At 39.8% G+C, this 16,419-nt stretch overlaps 1 protein-coding gene across 5 annotated transcripts in view; it reads right to left on the bottom strand.

The window, feature by feature from the left end:
- The window catches only part of TBC1D5 (TBC1 domain family member 5), a 299,398-nt gene extending 285,135 nt beyond the window's left edge, over positions 1–14,263 (bottom strand). For 2 of the 5 annotated variants that reach the window (XM_090142592.1, XM_090142593.1), the window contains exons 1-2: positions 14,141–14,263; positions 11,062–11,140 (exon numbers count right to left, since the gene is read on the bottom strand). In XM_090142592.1, coding sequence (XP_089998718.1) covers positions 11,062–11,140; positions 14,141–14,168 — 107 coding nt within the window. In that variant the 5' untranslated portion in view covers positions 14,169–14,263. Of the gene's footprint in view, positions 1–11,061; positions 11,141–14,140 lie in introns of those variants that run through there. The other 3 variants (XM_090142594.1, XM_031590201.2, XM_090142595.1) reach the window with 3 other exon arrangements.
- Between the last annotated feature and the right edge of the window lie 2,156 nt (positions 14,264–16,419).

Raw genomic sequence — 16,419 nt, 5'->3', positions numbered from 1 at the left:
AACAGTGAAGCTGCCCATGACTCATGAGTACTGACCAATTTTAAGATCCCAGAACAAACCTTAAGCAGATAGAAGCCTTGGACTTCAACATCTGACTTCAGGAATGAAGTACTTACTCAGTAGGCATTCAGGAGGCAATGCATCACTTCACTTAACCATACTAGTACTTTAATATCCATTTTACACAAAAATTCTTAATGATAACTGGTCTAATGTTTGACATACAGCAAAAACATAGGCATCTGAAAGATATTTCCTCTGACCTGTCAGACCAGTTAATTTCCTTAAAGTGACAAATGTCTTCAGAACAGCAACATGAGACAATAGAAATCCTCTTAAATCCTAGAAAAAGCCAAAGAATGTATGCTGTGAGTAAATGAACTACATTTTAAAAACTGTTCTGAAGTAATTCTCCATACTACTGCTAAAGCTGTTTTCAGTAACCTATAGCATCGCATTCAATACTTCAGAATAAACTAATTTCATGAAATTATATGCTTGCCAGAAAGATGGCATTATTTTGTTTACTACTTATGGGCTACCTATCCATAGTGCTTACCATTACAAATATTCATTTCCATCTAACTTGAAATTTCTACCAGTGGTGTAAGTAATACTTATCACAAAAGAAGATAGCTTAAATAATGAAATCAACAAAAGCTCAAAATCTAAACATGAAGCCAAGTCAAACATAAACAGCAGGAATAATGCCCATGTGAGTTTTATGCAGTGTACTTCCCAATCACCTGTACTTTTACTAATGTAAAATACATCAGCTTAGATAATGTAATCTTAATGTTCTTTAACATTCTTGATTATGAGGGATTACCTCCAGGATCCAAAGAGGTGCACTATGAATACAAATTTCACATGATCCTAAACTTAAAAAGAAATTTGCTGCAGTTGAATGTTATACTCACATGATGAGATAACGTGAAGATTCCATCATCCAAGGTTTACTAAGATAGTTCTGTGTTTACTCATTAGTTTGGGTCACCATTTGATAAAACTGATTAGACATTCACTTTCCTTCATATCCACATGCTGGCCTAGAGACTTCTATGACAAAAATTCTCAGTTCACTGACTGTAAACCACATAAAGTGAGCGAGCTAAGGAATTAAAACAAAGAAAGAGAAGTACTCAATAAATCCAAACCTAATTTACTCCTGCACATTTCAAAACTTGGTTGTGCTCAACTCTGAGAAGGAAAAACTTCACTTGCTTCAATAAGAGACCACCTGCCATAATACTGTCTTTATCCACATCATGCATAAATCACTCACTGAGGCTAGCAGTGCCAACCAAATGAACAGCCTTTAGTAAATGCAGCCTGTCTACATGACAATAACTGATGGATTACGTCAGCACTAAAAGCGCGGAGAAGGAAGACCTCTGGTGAGCTATCACAGAACACTTAATCCTGAGTTATTATTTTTTTAATATTCTAACACCATTCTATGAATGATAGCTGTTTTGTGGCCAAAATATTCCAGATACCTTCTTAGGATCAAGTTCCAGTGAAAGCAAAGAGATCATTTGTTTAAAATACTATATATATGATTTAAAGGCTACGTATCCAATCTGGAATTATAAAATGCTTATATGGATTCACAGCATCTTTTACATTGATTAGATATCAAAAATCTTCCCGTACGTCCTATAGCATTATGAAAGAGATGAATATATGTAAATTAAAAAAAAAAACAAAAACAAGAAAACCCAACAAATTACAGGTGGTACTTGAAGACCAAATTTTATGAACCATCAGGTGACACGAACTTGTGATGACACAAGCATATGTGCCAAGTCCACAAATGTTAAAGGCTCAAAAATGAGCGATGCTATGTATGAATATTTCAATAAGAGACTGAGTAGTCTTTCTCTGTAAGTTATCCATTATCACTATGCCTTGCACATGGGTTATACATGGGTTGGGTACAATCCCAGATATGAATACAGGCTGGGAGAACTCACTGAGAACAGCCCTGTGGAGATCCTGATGGGGACCCTACTTGGACATCCTGATGGATGAGAATCAGAGCTAAAAGAGAATTCAATTTTGACTGAACCTGCTCAGATCCAGAAAAATAATTTTTAAAAAATGTTGTTTTAAGAAACGTAGAGGTGATCACCTCTCACTTCTATTGACCACACAGAAGGGGCTTACAGTAGGCTGTAAGAAGATTCTGATGTAGCCATTCATGTTTAATACAGAGTTGGTTTTCATATCTATCACCGAAAGTAAGCAAATATCTTCTTACATATCTGCCCAACATCACTTGGTACAAGGCAGCAGGGATTGAGCAACCTCTTGTGGTTGCCAGCCACTCCCCCAGGCCACCCTATTCATGCACAAAGGCATTCCAAATGAAGGATTAATTGGGCATAAAAATCAAAGTCTAGCTTTTAATCTCACCTCACCACAGTCATTCCCTCTAGATGCAGAGAAAATGGATTTCTGCCATTCCCTCACCGAGGCACAGCCAGGTTGCTAACAAGGAGCAGCTACTCCAGAACTGATGCCAGATCTCTTACTAGAGAGATCACAGTGAAATTCTCCTCAAGAAACCAGATGGGCTGAAGGCAGATGGAAGTTTGGGAAGGTTTTTTGGTTTGTTTTTGTTGTTTTTCCTCATAATAGTATTACTAAAATGACCAGTCCTTCAAGGACTACTGTAACTTATATTTGCACATGGATGCAGGAATGCCCAGCAAGGCCCTGTGCAGTCAGATGATCCATAACCAAGTGTTATGGTGTTGAACTTAGACCTGTCTGTAAGGCAGTCTACTTCAAAAACTATGCAGCTGGACAGCAGGGCTTGAGCTCTGACAGGAAGATATCAAAGCAAACCTCAAGAGCAGAGAGATCATCTCCCTGTGTCTTTCATCTACGCAAGATGACAGACGCTACTAACTATTTTTCCGTTTGTTCACATGTTCATGTGATTAGTAGGTCTGCTTGCATTTCATTTTGCTGTCTGCCACTCCTTACTTGTATCTTCAAGTCAATCTACCATAATGGCAGGACAAGTTTTGAGTAGAATTGACAGCAGAACATAGCTTCAGCCTCAGAAAAGGCAAATAAATAGAAGTAAAAATATTTTGAAACATTCTGTCAAGACAGGGGAAGTGCAAAAATTCATCTCAGTAGTTAGAGGGAAGGGGTTAGTGTATCAGAAGGGACTGTACAGAAAGCCTTGGTACCTTCAGTGGATGCTGTAAACAGACCCAGCAATGCACCACTAGAAACCCATTACTGGCTGCTATAACAGATTTCTGGATTTGATACTTGTTTTGGATCCTTTAGAGCCAAGCAAAATGAAAAACAATAAAACTGGCATAACTATAACATTTCACCAAGAACAATTCTTAACTGTAGCAAGAAATTAGTCTCAAGTCAAATGGCAGTTTATTTATTGTTGTCAGTTACAAATACTTTTTAGTGATGAAATCATTGCAAACCACCTCATGACTTGGAAAGCAAATTCTATCATGTCAAAAAACTGAAAATGCAACCCAACCTTCATTTACTCTGAAGTTAATCTGAACAATAATTTTAGAAGTTGTCTGACCAGAGTGACTGAGAAACATTAGATGAAATGTAATGCTAGCAACTTAGAGACTTCCTGGAAACATGAGTCCTTTTTTAAGAAGGGAAAATGCAGAAAGTCCAAGGCACACCAGCTTAAAGTACTAGCTTAAAGTAATGTACTATTAAAGATATTTTCTTTCTAGTGCAAACTGAGTGTTTGAGAAAAAATGAGAAATCCTTTATTACTTTTTCCTCTCTCAGTATCAAATACATGTTTGTCACCATTTTTATTGCTTGGGTTCAAAATGAGGTGATCTTCACAAACTCCTCCTCATCTTCCAATCTCATCTAAATTTGCTGTTCTTTTTTTAACAAAAATTATAGAGGTAAGATTCAACCTGCCTATACAGCTGAAATTCTCATTTTCCCCACTCACCCATACAATCCAGCTTGCCTCCCAACCAATACATGAAGTGTGTCACCTCTAAAACACTCATCTCACTGGCTTGCCAAAGTTTTCAATGACCCTACACTGTCCTGATCATGCCTCTATCACCGCATACTATTTTAGGATAATAAAGACCTTAGTTAAAAGTCTTCCATTATTCTTACAGATGCAGTTATATAATACAATCTGCCTCATAAACTATATCCTAAAACTATATCCTTACTGCTAGTATATTTGTTTTTCCTTGCCCGCATTTCCTTTCTTTGTGATGCTCAGCTGCCTACTGTGGTTAACTCACACTATGACCTTACAGTCACTTTTTGCAGACGGACCCACTCACCACTTGCAAACACAAAAGCAGAGGAGCTTGACATCCACATAAATCAAGCAAAATGCTAAAAGACATACAATGCAATAAATAAAAAATGAAAATAATAAAGGTCAGCAAGTTTTCATGACACACTGTCTGTTCTGTTGGGTCTGATTTTTTTCCAGTTTTTCAGAAGGTGGAGTCTTAATATGCTAACTTGGGAAAGGTAAAGGCTACAAGCATTAGGGTAGAGCAAGACTGCAGAGAAACCAGCAAGAGGGATCTGAAAGAAATGCTTCATGTGAAAAGGAAAAAAAGTAGGAAGATGCCTACAGTGCTACTCAATTCCTCTTCATAAGTTCTACACTGAAAGTTCTCCTCTTAAACCCAGAGGTTTAAGCCCTAGTCACCCCCTTCCTACCCCTCTATTTTTCTTTCTAATTCTTACATGGCTTGAGCTAGACTGATCCATTACTTTTGGAAGGGGATAGCACAATTCTAAAACTTCTGAGTGTAATAGAAATTGGGAGAAGATTATGCTGAGTCTTAGTGGGAACAGTATCTAGAAATACCAGCAAAAGATTATCTGTATTAGGAGATGTCTAACATGCCTATGGACTAAGGGATAAATAACATTAGCACTAGAAAGTGAAGCACTCCAGTCAACCCACAAAAACTATAACATGAGTATATAAATAAACTTTTATCCCAATCGAAGTTGTTAAGTCAATGTAAAACGATGTTCACTCAGCCTACATTTGCCCTCTGATAAAATTACTGGAAATTATAACAATGACTGATCATACATTATTACCACAAATTAACATAAAAACCCAATTGCTCTGAACAGCTATGAGAAGCAACAGTGCTCTCTAATTTCTGGCATACATCAGTTTAGAATAGTGGCTTAAAGGCAGAACTATACAGTTTTCTTCTAATATTCAAAAAACTTATTGACAGTTCACCTAAACTCCCTAAAGATCAGAAAAACAAAAGGCAACAAAAATAGAGGAACATACTGAAATAAATTAGTACTTTCTGCAATCACTGACTCTGTAGAGTGCTGTTCAATTAACAGCATCCCAGCAAGATTTGTAATGGACGACAGGTATATATATATGAGGACCGCTCTGAAAGTAATGCCTCCTACTTTATGTTATGCATCATGCAGGCTCTTGTTCACCGCTGGCAAAAATGCACAACTCATGGTGGTGACTCTGTTGAAAGATAATGTTTTGTAGCCAAGAATTTGGACTGTCAAATAGTGCTATTGTTCTCTTTGTGTCTGTTGTTGTTTCCGTGAAAATAAATGGGACTCATTACTTTCAGTGTGACCTACATACATTCTGTGTATTTACCTCAGTCTTTCTCAGTTGTGCACAACACTCAAGAGGAGCTATGCCCAGCAGTAAGAGGTGCTGCTGATCTTATCACTTTTCCGCTCAGTTCCATAAGGCCTGACCCTCCAGATAAGTGAATTCTGACTTTACCAACTAAGTATCTGACATCGTTATCGGATATGTTTATTAAAAATATTGACACATATCTCTCCAATATATGTTTTCATTTCTTCCTGTATACAGAATGTCCCATACTTCACTCTGAAAACATGCTTAAAGCTCAAGATAAAACTCAAAAGAGACAATAGTTCAGCACATGTGCTGTATTTTTTTTTTTCCTATCTCTGCATAGGAAAGTTTGGCATTATATCCTAAAGGTATGTCAAATCAGCAAAGAGCAGTACTGATCAAAGGCCAGGAACAAAAGCAACAAGCAAACTGTTTCTGCTCAGGTCTACAAACAGTACTGAAAAAGGTAAATTTGTAGTATGAAACACAAACAGCTAGTCATCGGCTGGTAATTGATGGAGAAGGTACATCCTGCCCCATACATTTCTCATTCCATCTATCCCTTAATTCTCTTCACCATTCCCTGACCTACAGTCAAGCCTCAACTTTTATCTTGAGCCTGAATCAAGCAGACTTCAGATCAAGACTTGTGTGCGGTGTAATAAATAAGAGTTGGAAACACTACACAAATCCAAAAACCAAAGTATCTACTGCTTGGTGATACGTCAACACATCTTTCCCTTGCTTCTTGTTATGTAGTCATTGTAACTTTCAGGCCTGCTGAAAAAGTCATCAAGAAAAATAAATTACCTGGTGCAGTGGAATTGCCAAGTCACAGCCTGAAGCAATGGTTGAGCACCAAGTGAGGCGTGGCTAACCCAGGAAGCTCAGGTGCAAGCAATGCACCAGAGTGACAGCAAGAGGTAGAGCCTGGATCTACCCTTCCTCACCCTCCATTTAACGGTTAGAAACACCTCTGCATAAGACTGCATTCCTCTCAAGCTATCAGGTGTCATTGGAAGGGGTGAGCCATTGCTTCTTCTGTGTTATCTGCTACTGCTCTGTAGTGCTTGTAACCCATTAGAAGGCACTGTCATCATCATCTTTCACCATATGTGAACAAATATGTGCTCAGAAAAAAACCTTTCTACTAATTTGGATATCAGTTACTCTGCTTAAGGAAGTCACGCAGTTCCTGCCTGTTGCCTGTTCCTCAACACACGTTCATCTGCTTCTCTCTCAAACAGCTACAGAAAGGAAATGTAGTGGTGCCCCAACTTCTGCATTCTTCAGAACAAAACAATCTCTTAAACATTATCCACTTCAGCATTTTCATATAGCAGGAGAACTAACAGGGCCAGAATACATTTTATTTATAAATGTACAACAATTAAAACTAAATAAGGTCAAGTCTTCGGCCTGTTAGATGTATGTATTAGAGTGTGCTTAATGCATTGCACATACTGTGTGATACAGTGACTTATAAAAGGTACTATCACAAGCAGCAACAGCTTTGATTTTCAGTGTACAAAAAATATATCCATCCATATATATAGATGTGTGTGTGTGTATATATATATATATACACACACACACACACACACACACACACACACATGCATGTTTTATACACATGTATAAAAGAATTGCCAAGGTAGAGTACTTGGATTTATTAACTTTTCTCCAAACTGTATATTTATTAGTGCCATAGGCATATGTGAAAATGATGTAAATTAAAAATGAGTCAGGCCTAAAGGAGGAAATACTATTCTGTGGACTCATGAATAACTGAAAGTCAACCAAAGCTCTTCCCTTTCTTTCAAATACATGGTTCCAAATGAAATACAGTCTGTATATGTTGCATGTTTCTAAGTCACTGCTGTGAAAGTCAGGCAATGTTTTATAGGAAGCAGGCCATAGAAAAAGCATCAGTATCAGCTGAAAGCCACTCTTCTCACTACAGAAATTAATAATTCCATTATAACCAGCACAACTATAAAATAACCTAATGGATTTACACTAAGAGAAGTGTATTGCTAAGTATTTGCTTGCATTCTTCCTGTGATGATTAGTACTACTCTCCTTAAATCTACTCTTATGCTGTGCTTCTCAAATTCATTTGACAAAGCCTACAATTTAATTAGTAAAGACATATTACATAATCTTTTCCACAATTTAGCAAACTCATTTAAACAGTGCGATTTACTAAATATTTTGCAGTGAATTAACTGTGATGGATAATCTAAAATCTGGGTTCTAACTGGAGCTCCCACTCAGAGTTGCTGTTTGGCCTTGAATAAGTCGCTTCCCTCTCACTGGAAATGATTAGCGTCATTTTCTTTCATGGATGAATGGCTCTACAAACTACCAAATGTTAATCATGAATACTCGAGATAAAATTTAGTCAAGAAGATACAAGAAATCCAAGTACCGCCTAGGCATTGGATCCTCTTGTTCACATTTACAGTGCAGCAGGCATGATTATGTGAAAACAACTGTGAAATAAATGTGAAACATATCATGAGTCTTCGAAGTCTTTACTTTAAGAGTGTCCAAATTTACATCTGAAAAGGACAGTGTGAACATTGACAATTTCTTTTAAAGCACAGATGTAAGAAAAACTAATCACAGATCAGGAAAAAAAACATTTTTTTTTTTTAAATGAATCTGGTAGGGAAAATTAGAAAATAGATCAACTCTGCAATATACCAAAGTCCAAACAGTGAAATACAGATGAATCACCACACAATACAGATGTTGCCTCACTGTAAATAAGGGCAGGAAGAAAAAAACATTGAAGAAAATAATGTTTATATCCACATCATACAGGATACAGAAACAATTGGCCACTTCCATTGGTACTAATGGAAAAATTTCATAATCATAAACCATTACAAGCAAAAAAAATTTGAAGTGTTCCTTGGTATGGGGATTGTGCCACAACTGGGATTTTTTATCACCTTCTGTAAAGCACCAGTTGTTGGCCACTGTAAATGACAAATTAACAGCCCGGATGACAGTTCATCTGATGCAAGATACGATCTTCATGTTAACATCAGAGCAAAGTCTAAATGCCAAAACCATACCTCTACAGTTCTAGAAAAATTCTTTAAAAATTTAACAAGTTCTGCACCTTGAAATTCAAGTCTATTCTCAATAAACATCAGAAATCTATATTCCTTCCCAATAAAAAGGCCAGAAATCCAGTTGTGTAAAGGCTGGTGACTAAACAAAAATAGCTCCTGTTATGAAGCATGCACAATCTAGTTCTCAGAAAATATACTTCAGGTGTTGACCATCTGGTAACTCAGAATCATGGGATACTGACTATGTACAGGTAGAAGAATTGAGACAGCTCAGAGGGCAACGCAAGTGGAACTCTGCTACAAACCCTCAGCTCCAACTAGAGAACAGGAGGATTTTTTTTTCATATGCGTATATCTGTGATTTGCTGAAAGAGATGTCAAACTGAAGTCTTCAATCATGAAACCAAATATCCCAGGATCTTAAGCAGTCAAGAGTAAAAATAGCAGTTTTTAAAAAACTTAGCAACAGTTTTCTAACACTACTCACTGTAACGAGCACAGAGAAATTACCATACATCCCATTATAACAGCTAAAACGAATCACTGGACAAGAAACTGTGGATAGCCTAAGAACCACTTGATCATGATCTGATTACACAGCTGGAGATCACTGAAACATACATAAACTTATCATGCAGCACACACTGACATTCCTGAGGTTCCTATATTTCTGAAGCTGAAAAAAGTTAGGAAGACAACTGATTGGGAAGAAAAATCTGAAATAGAAAACATGCAAATGGAAGCCATCCTTAACGTGTCTTTTACCTGCAGTCAGTCAATTTTACAGCTAACAAAGAGGACAAATTGGGTTAAAATTCACCCCAGATGTTTGAATACTGATGTTTTTTGGGGGAAAAAAAGAAACAAAGAAAGCATAAAAAGTAAAACAGGATCAACAATACAGAAAAGTACAGAAAACTGTTCCTAACATGAGCAGTTATGAAGTGTAGAAGCTGAGAAACATCAAACATCACATACGATGCAGCCAGCAGCACCAGCACCACACACCATCTCAACACCAACACAGCCCTGTGGCTAGGCAAAGGTGGCAGAAGTGTTAAAAATCATATACAAAGATCAAAAATAGCCAATAAACACTTTCACTCTATAGTTGGAAATATTCAAAATGGTATAATTGTATCACATTATATTGATTTTCCTTCCAACTCATTTGTTAAACAGATGTTCCAGATCAGATGTTAAAAAACATCGTGAGACAAACACTTTACATCAGCATACTTGTTAAACTTCTCCAAGAGTTCTAGGGCTGTCAGCTCAGTAAATCTGTGATCTGTTGATCATAAATTTCGACCTGTGTATTTTAAAAGCTACCTCTATCTTTAAACGCTAGGGACTGACACCATACAGAGGAGGGACAACTGTGTCAAAGGGACAAATCAAGTTTTTAAGGCAGTCTGATGTGAAAGAGAATTCAGACATGACAACAAGAACCAGTGAAAGACAGATGCATTCAAATGTATTCAAACAATAATTGCATGCCTTATTTTTAAATAGTGGAAAAGATGAATCACTGAAACAAGTCATCCAGAGAAGTAAATGGTAGATTCTCAGTATCTTGACATACTTTTGAAAAAAGCTTAGCCAACTAGAAGTTCAGCTAAAAAAAAAGTATCCACTCAGACAAAAACTGATGCTGTAATACATTCAAGGTGAAGCACATGTGAACATATCAAGACAGAGTTGATCTCCATTCTAACACAGCAACATATGATATAGTAGTGCAAGAAAGTCAGCTTAGTAAACCACAATTAATTTTGCATACTTGCACTAAATTAATTAGCAACGTGGTACCAATGTTCTACAATAAACCTAAAATACAGATTTGCTAACCCATTAACAGAACTAAAAGCACCTCAACTTAAATAGTACATAGGTAAATATAAAGTTTTATCAAAAAATACAGCACAAGATACTGGAATGATGACTCTCTTCCACCACATTCAGTTCAACATCAGTGATGTGATTCTTCCTATTATTTCCAGATTATTTCCAACTAGACTTCAGATCATGATATGACTCCAGTCCTTTTAGAAATTGACATCTAGCCATTAACACAGGCAAAACAGCTATTTCTGTTTTATTTAGTAATTCCTTGACCTTTATCCTCATGGACTGCCAACTGCTGCACGTTCATCTACAAGGTCTGGATGCAGGCTGGAGAAGAGTTCAGCTTGGCTCTCTCGTATCTAATGCCAACTCTCAGAGTATAAATAGAGTTAACTATGCCTCCTCAACGACCACCACACACAGATACTGATAAAATTCAAATCACTCCTTTTTGTATTTAACATAAATAAAAATAATATGATTTACCAGATTATAATGCTACCCAATATGATAGAAACTTCAACTCTGCATTGAGTTCTTTTTAGAGAGTATTCGATCCCGGAAGCTGAAATATCAGAAAAGAAAAAAAATAACCTGAGTTTAGTTAACGTGATTAACTACAAACATTATCAAACAAAATACAGGTCAATACTTTCAAAAACTAGAAATGGCAACGATTATGCCTACTCTTTCAGACGTTAAAAAAAAAAGGGTTGAGGGCTCATTAATACAGCAGTCAAACACAGGCAAACAACTCCTTCACATCATGTTTCACAGCCCTCTTTCTCCTACAGCGCAACAGCCAAATACCTGTACTTTTATGGGCCACAGAGTGGGCTGCCTTGGGCAGCTTACTGGGCTTAGAACACCCAAAACTGTATCGTATTTACTCCAGAGTAGTGTAGAAGCTAAGGCAAACTATTTACATACCATACCACATTTGCACTCTGCAGTCATCACTGACTCCTGATCCAAAATTCTCTTACACGTGCTAATCAACAAAGCCTCAAATGGACTAGTTACTGATTATCTCAGAAACTGTCTATCCTCCACAATTCTCAGCAACAGCTGTTGCCAATTACAGCAGCATACCTAACAGTTTAAGATAAAGCTCCTAAGGATGGAGCACAGAGTAAACTTTCTAAAAAGACTTCAGCAGCAGAATTCCTTACAGGGCAAAGTGCAAAGCAGCTCTTTGCATAGTCCTTCCACAGTAAAAAAATGGAGTTATATTAACAAGAATAACCCAGAGACAGCAAATACAGTAGTGTAAATCATAGGCAGGCAGAGCACACAGAACACATTTCCACCAAATCACACTTCACTTGCAAGCTAATATGAGGTAGCAAATTCCAAAAGAATTCCACTACTGTAATGTAAACAAAAGATAAAAGAACAATGGAGTAAAAACAACTCTGTAACACAAAGGACAAATGTGAGAGGAATGTTTTCACAACGCTAAGTGTCACTCTTGCAGGTGCCATGGTATTTTAAGGAAAGGTATGAACCATTTTTTGTTCGACAAGTGAGCTTTGCTAACACTGCAGCACGATCTGAAAATTACTTGTATAAAATTGGGCTTGTGATTTCCCTCAGGTGAAACGAAGCAAAACAAACAAGAATCCCACCAGTGTTACTAATTCTTGAATGCTACCACCAGTACAGGCCCTTACTTCATTGTAATTGCTATTCACCAAGCTAGAGAACATCCTCCTTTCTCTTCACCTCACTAACAAAAGGATGCCACCAGTATCTTTTGAAATGTCCAGCCTGCAGGGGAGTTGACTATATCAACAATTTCTACAAATTAAGCCATCATAAAATCGGAGGGAAATTGGGGGAAGATAAACCACACACCTTCTTCCCAATATACGCTTATACATAAAAAGAGGAATTGTGATCTCATACATTGTTATGAGCTGAAGTTCATAATGAAGGTGTGCAAATCACACGAAGGTAAGTTCTGGTTGACAGATCAACAATGTTATGAACTTCATGTAAGTTTAAAAACTCAGCAATTTCTTTGGGCCGGGCTGTGTCTAGTTCTGTTTTTATCAGATGTGTCAGAATGCGTTACAAAATCTAAATGGCACAAGTTGCACCTAGTCCAGTAATCACCGCCATTATATGTATGCATGTGATATGAACAGGCCACACATGTCAATAGACAAGTCTGGCTATTTGTTATTCATGGTAACATTGGACTGGTCTCCAAAAGAAGAAACATTGTTGCCCACAAGTGATACACTGTTATTACTTCCCAGTTTTAGGACTGCCTGTTGGATTGAGCTACAAAGTTAGTAGTGAGCAATGATTCTGAGATAGGTGGAATCTGGGGTTAATTTATCTGTGTGTTTTATTACCTTTGACTTTTCAAAAAATATTTTCAATTCCAATAAACAGCCCATATTTATTTGGGATACACTGTGGAAAGTTTCATTTTCATATAGATGCTATCATTGAATGAGTGTGTGGCAAATAACAGAACTGATAAACTTTAATGAAGTTACATTGGTATGAGAATAATTGTGCTTTTTAACCAAGTTGCAGAATATCCTGTAAGGGCAGATAGGGAGGATTGCTGGCAATAAAGCAGAAAAAGGATGTTGTATGTCTGCATGGCAAAACCAGAAGACCATTCTTGACTTCTAATACCCAATCTAGTATGCTTTGGAATATGAGTCTTTCACATATCAACTAACATTTTTCTTATTTGTTAAGTATTTCAAGTCATATGCACCACTTAAAGCAATGTTCTGTCAGTGTGATGGGACAACTATTCCTTAAAAGCAGACCATGAAGCCCCAGGATGAACAACACCATAGGATATGTACCTACACTACACAACTGATGGGTATGGTACAGCAACCTAAGAGGATGAAACCCTCCAACAACTAAAATGTGCCAATTGCAGCCCTTGCACTGAAATCCATACTGACTACACCGCTTGAATTACTATAACATAAAGATAACCAAATGTGGCAATTAGTAAGTCTAAAACTGTCACTTCATAGGCAATAAATTGGGCAGTCAGCACAGACTGGGGTCAGATGGGTGGGAAGGAAAGGAAAGACAGTCACTGGGGTCAAGAAAGTGGAGAGAAACCCGGCCTTTTCCAAAAACTCTTTGTCAAGGCCTGGGAAAAGAAAAATCACTTCGACCTTAACTCTTCCCTCTTCAGTCACCAGAATTACCACCGACAACAATGGGGGGAAAAAAAAAATCCAGAAGGGGACAACCTTATGACCATCTGCCTCCTCCTCCCTCCCTGCTTCTACCTCCCAGAACCGAGGCTCTGGCTTCAGCGGTCCCTACCGGGAGCACCTGCCCTCCGCCGGGCCCGGAGGAGGCGGCCCCGCGGGAAGCAGCGGGAGGAGGCCGGGCAGCGGCCCGCGGCACCCGCTGCGCGCAGGCCTCACCAGCCCCAGCGCTGCGCGCCGACGGCCGGGAGCGGCGGGACGGGGCGGCGCCACCGGGAGAGACCCGGCGCACTTTGACTGCGGGGCGGCCGGCGGGGAGGGGGGCAAGCGGGTAAAGGGAGCAGATGCTCCGGGGCTGGTTTTACCTGCTGCTGCTGCTGCCTGCAGTGGCATGAAGATCTGGCTCAGCCTCTCTCTTTCTCTTTCTCTTTCTCTCTCTCTCTCCCCGCTCCCTCCCCGCCTCCCTCCCTCCCTGCGCTGCTCGCAGACCCCCGCGCCGGCCCGGCGCCCTGCGAGGGACGCGGGGCAGGGGGAGGCGTTGGGGGAGGCCCGGGGAAGGGAAAGGAAGAGAAGGGAAGGGGAAGGGCTCCCTGCCCGCACGCGGAGACGCGCGATAGCACCGCCTCCCACCCACCCCTCCTTCTCTCCCTGCGCGCAGGCGCGCAAGACGGCGGTGAGGCCGCGGCGGTCCTCGGGTTGAGTCGTCGCCGTCTGTTCCTGGGTCCCGCTTCCTGCTCCCCGCACCCTGCACGGCACTGGGGCTGAGGGGTACCCGGGAAGGTGGCGGCCTGGCTGTGCGGAGGAGGACGGGGTCGGGTCGGCTTGGGCTTTGGCTCGGACAATGGTACAGCTCCGTTGCCACCCGGTCCTCGCGAGCCCTCTGAGGCAGCAGCAGCAGAATGGGGCACTGGGGTCTGTTGAGATTAGGAGGTTATCCTTTTTTTTTTTTTTTTTCCTTTTTTTTTTTTTCTTCTTTTCTGGTGCCGTTTGCCATCTAAGGATGCTCAGGGTCTGTTATGTACATAAATCATACCCGGAGTGGCTTGAAATGAGGTAGTTTGAAATGAATTCAGTGCAGCTCTCCCTTGAAGCAGCTGGCTGGGTTCACACCACTCATGCAACTTTGTCACAGAAGGTGGACATGAATGTCACAAGCCAGCACAGTACTGGAACATTATAAATGATGTGCTGAGCTGTGTTTGCTGGCACCCAGGATGACCAGGCACCTCCTGTCTGGTGACAGAGGCCTGCTGCTGCCAAGGATGCTGCTTGAACACCGCTTGGGCATTCATTATAAGTTCTAAAGGCATGTGAGCTGTTTTAGAGGACCATTTAGCACTGGAGGGTTTGTTTTACTTGCCAGAAGAGCTGTAATGTACATATTTATCATAGAATTATTAGTGTTGGAAAAGACCACTAAGATCATCCAGTCCGACTGTTGACCCATATCTGCCATGCCCACTAACCACGTCCCAGAGTGACACATCTACACAGTTCTTGAATGCCTCCAGGTACAGTGACTCCACCACCTTCTGGGCAGCCTGTTCCAATGCCTCACCGCTATTTCTGAGTAGAAATTTTTCCACCTATCTGCCCTGAACATCCTGCACAACTTGAAGCCATTATCTCTCATCCTATCACCGTTACCTGGGAGAAGAGGTCAATACCCACTTCCCTACAACTTCCTTTCAGGAGGCTCCCCTGAGCCTCCTTTTCTCTAGACTGAACAAGTTTCCTCAGTTGCTCTCCATAAGATTTGTGCTCCAGAACCCTCACCAGCATGGTTGCCCTTCTCTGGACGAGCTCCAGGGCCTCAGTGTCTTTTCTTATAATAAGGAGCCCAAAAGTGAATGCAGTACTCAAGCTGCAGACTCACCAGAACACAGAGGAATGATTGCTTCCCTGTTCCTGCTGACTGCACTATTTTAGATACCAGCTGGGATGCTGTTGGCCCTCTTGGCCACCTGGGCACACTGCTGGTTCATGAGCCAAGTGCGAACCAACACTCATGAAGTCTTTTCCTCTGTACAGCTTTCCAGCCACTGCCCCAATCCTGCACTGATGCATGGGCTTGTTGTGACCAAAATGCAGGACCTTGCACATTTATACAACTGTCCAAAAATACAATATGCCCTAAATTGCTGTTTGCCACAATTTTGTATTTTCTGACTAGACCTGATAGTGCAATGGATACCTAAGCTTTTGGAGATGCTAGTATAGGACAAAAAGGACAAAGTAGAGACACAATCCATAATCCAACACTAGCTAAAGCAGTTTTATTACTTCTGTCTCAATCTAGGAAAAATGAGCCTAAAATTTGCAGTTTAATAGCATGGACAGCATAGGAAGGATCAGTCTATCTGAGATGAACCTCAAAATATGAAACTGAAATAAAACTTAGTAACGTAGTAGTAATTATGTAAAGAATGGAAGTGTTGTGTCTCATCTCTGATGACATTACTTACAATACTCCTGATTTCCAGAGGAAAAACTTTAATGCTTTGTGGGCTGTTTTAGGGCAATATAATCAACACATCCGTGTGGCTTTGCCAAAGATACTTTGAAAGGAAATCTCCATGCCAGACTACAGATGTTTTTGATTCCCAGATGTTATGAAAAAAGAGAGACCAAAGTAGGTTCCATC

Source organism: Phasianus colchicus, chromosome 6 (genome assembly GCF_987193195.1).
Source record: "Phasianus colchicus chromosome 6, bPhaCol1.hap1.1, whole genome shotgun sequence".
Classification (NCBI taxonomy): domain Eukaryota; kingdom Metazoa; phylum Chordata; class Aves; order Galliformes; family Phasianidae; genus Phasianus; species Phasianus colchicus.
This window is presented reverse-complemented; position numbering and strand designations above follow the sequence as displayed.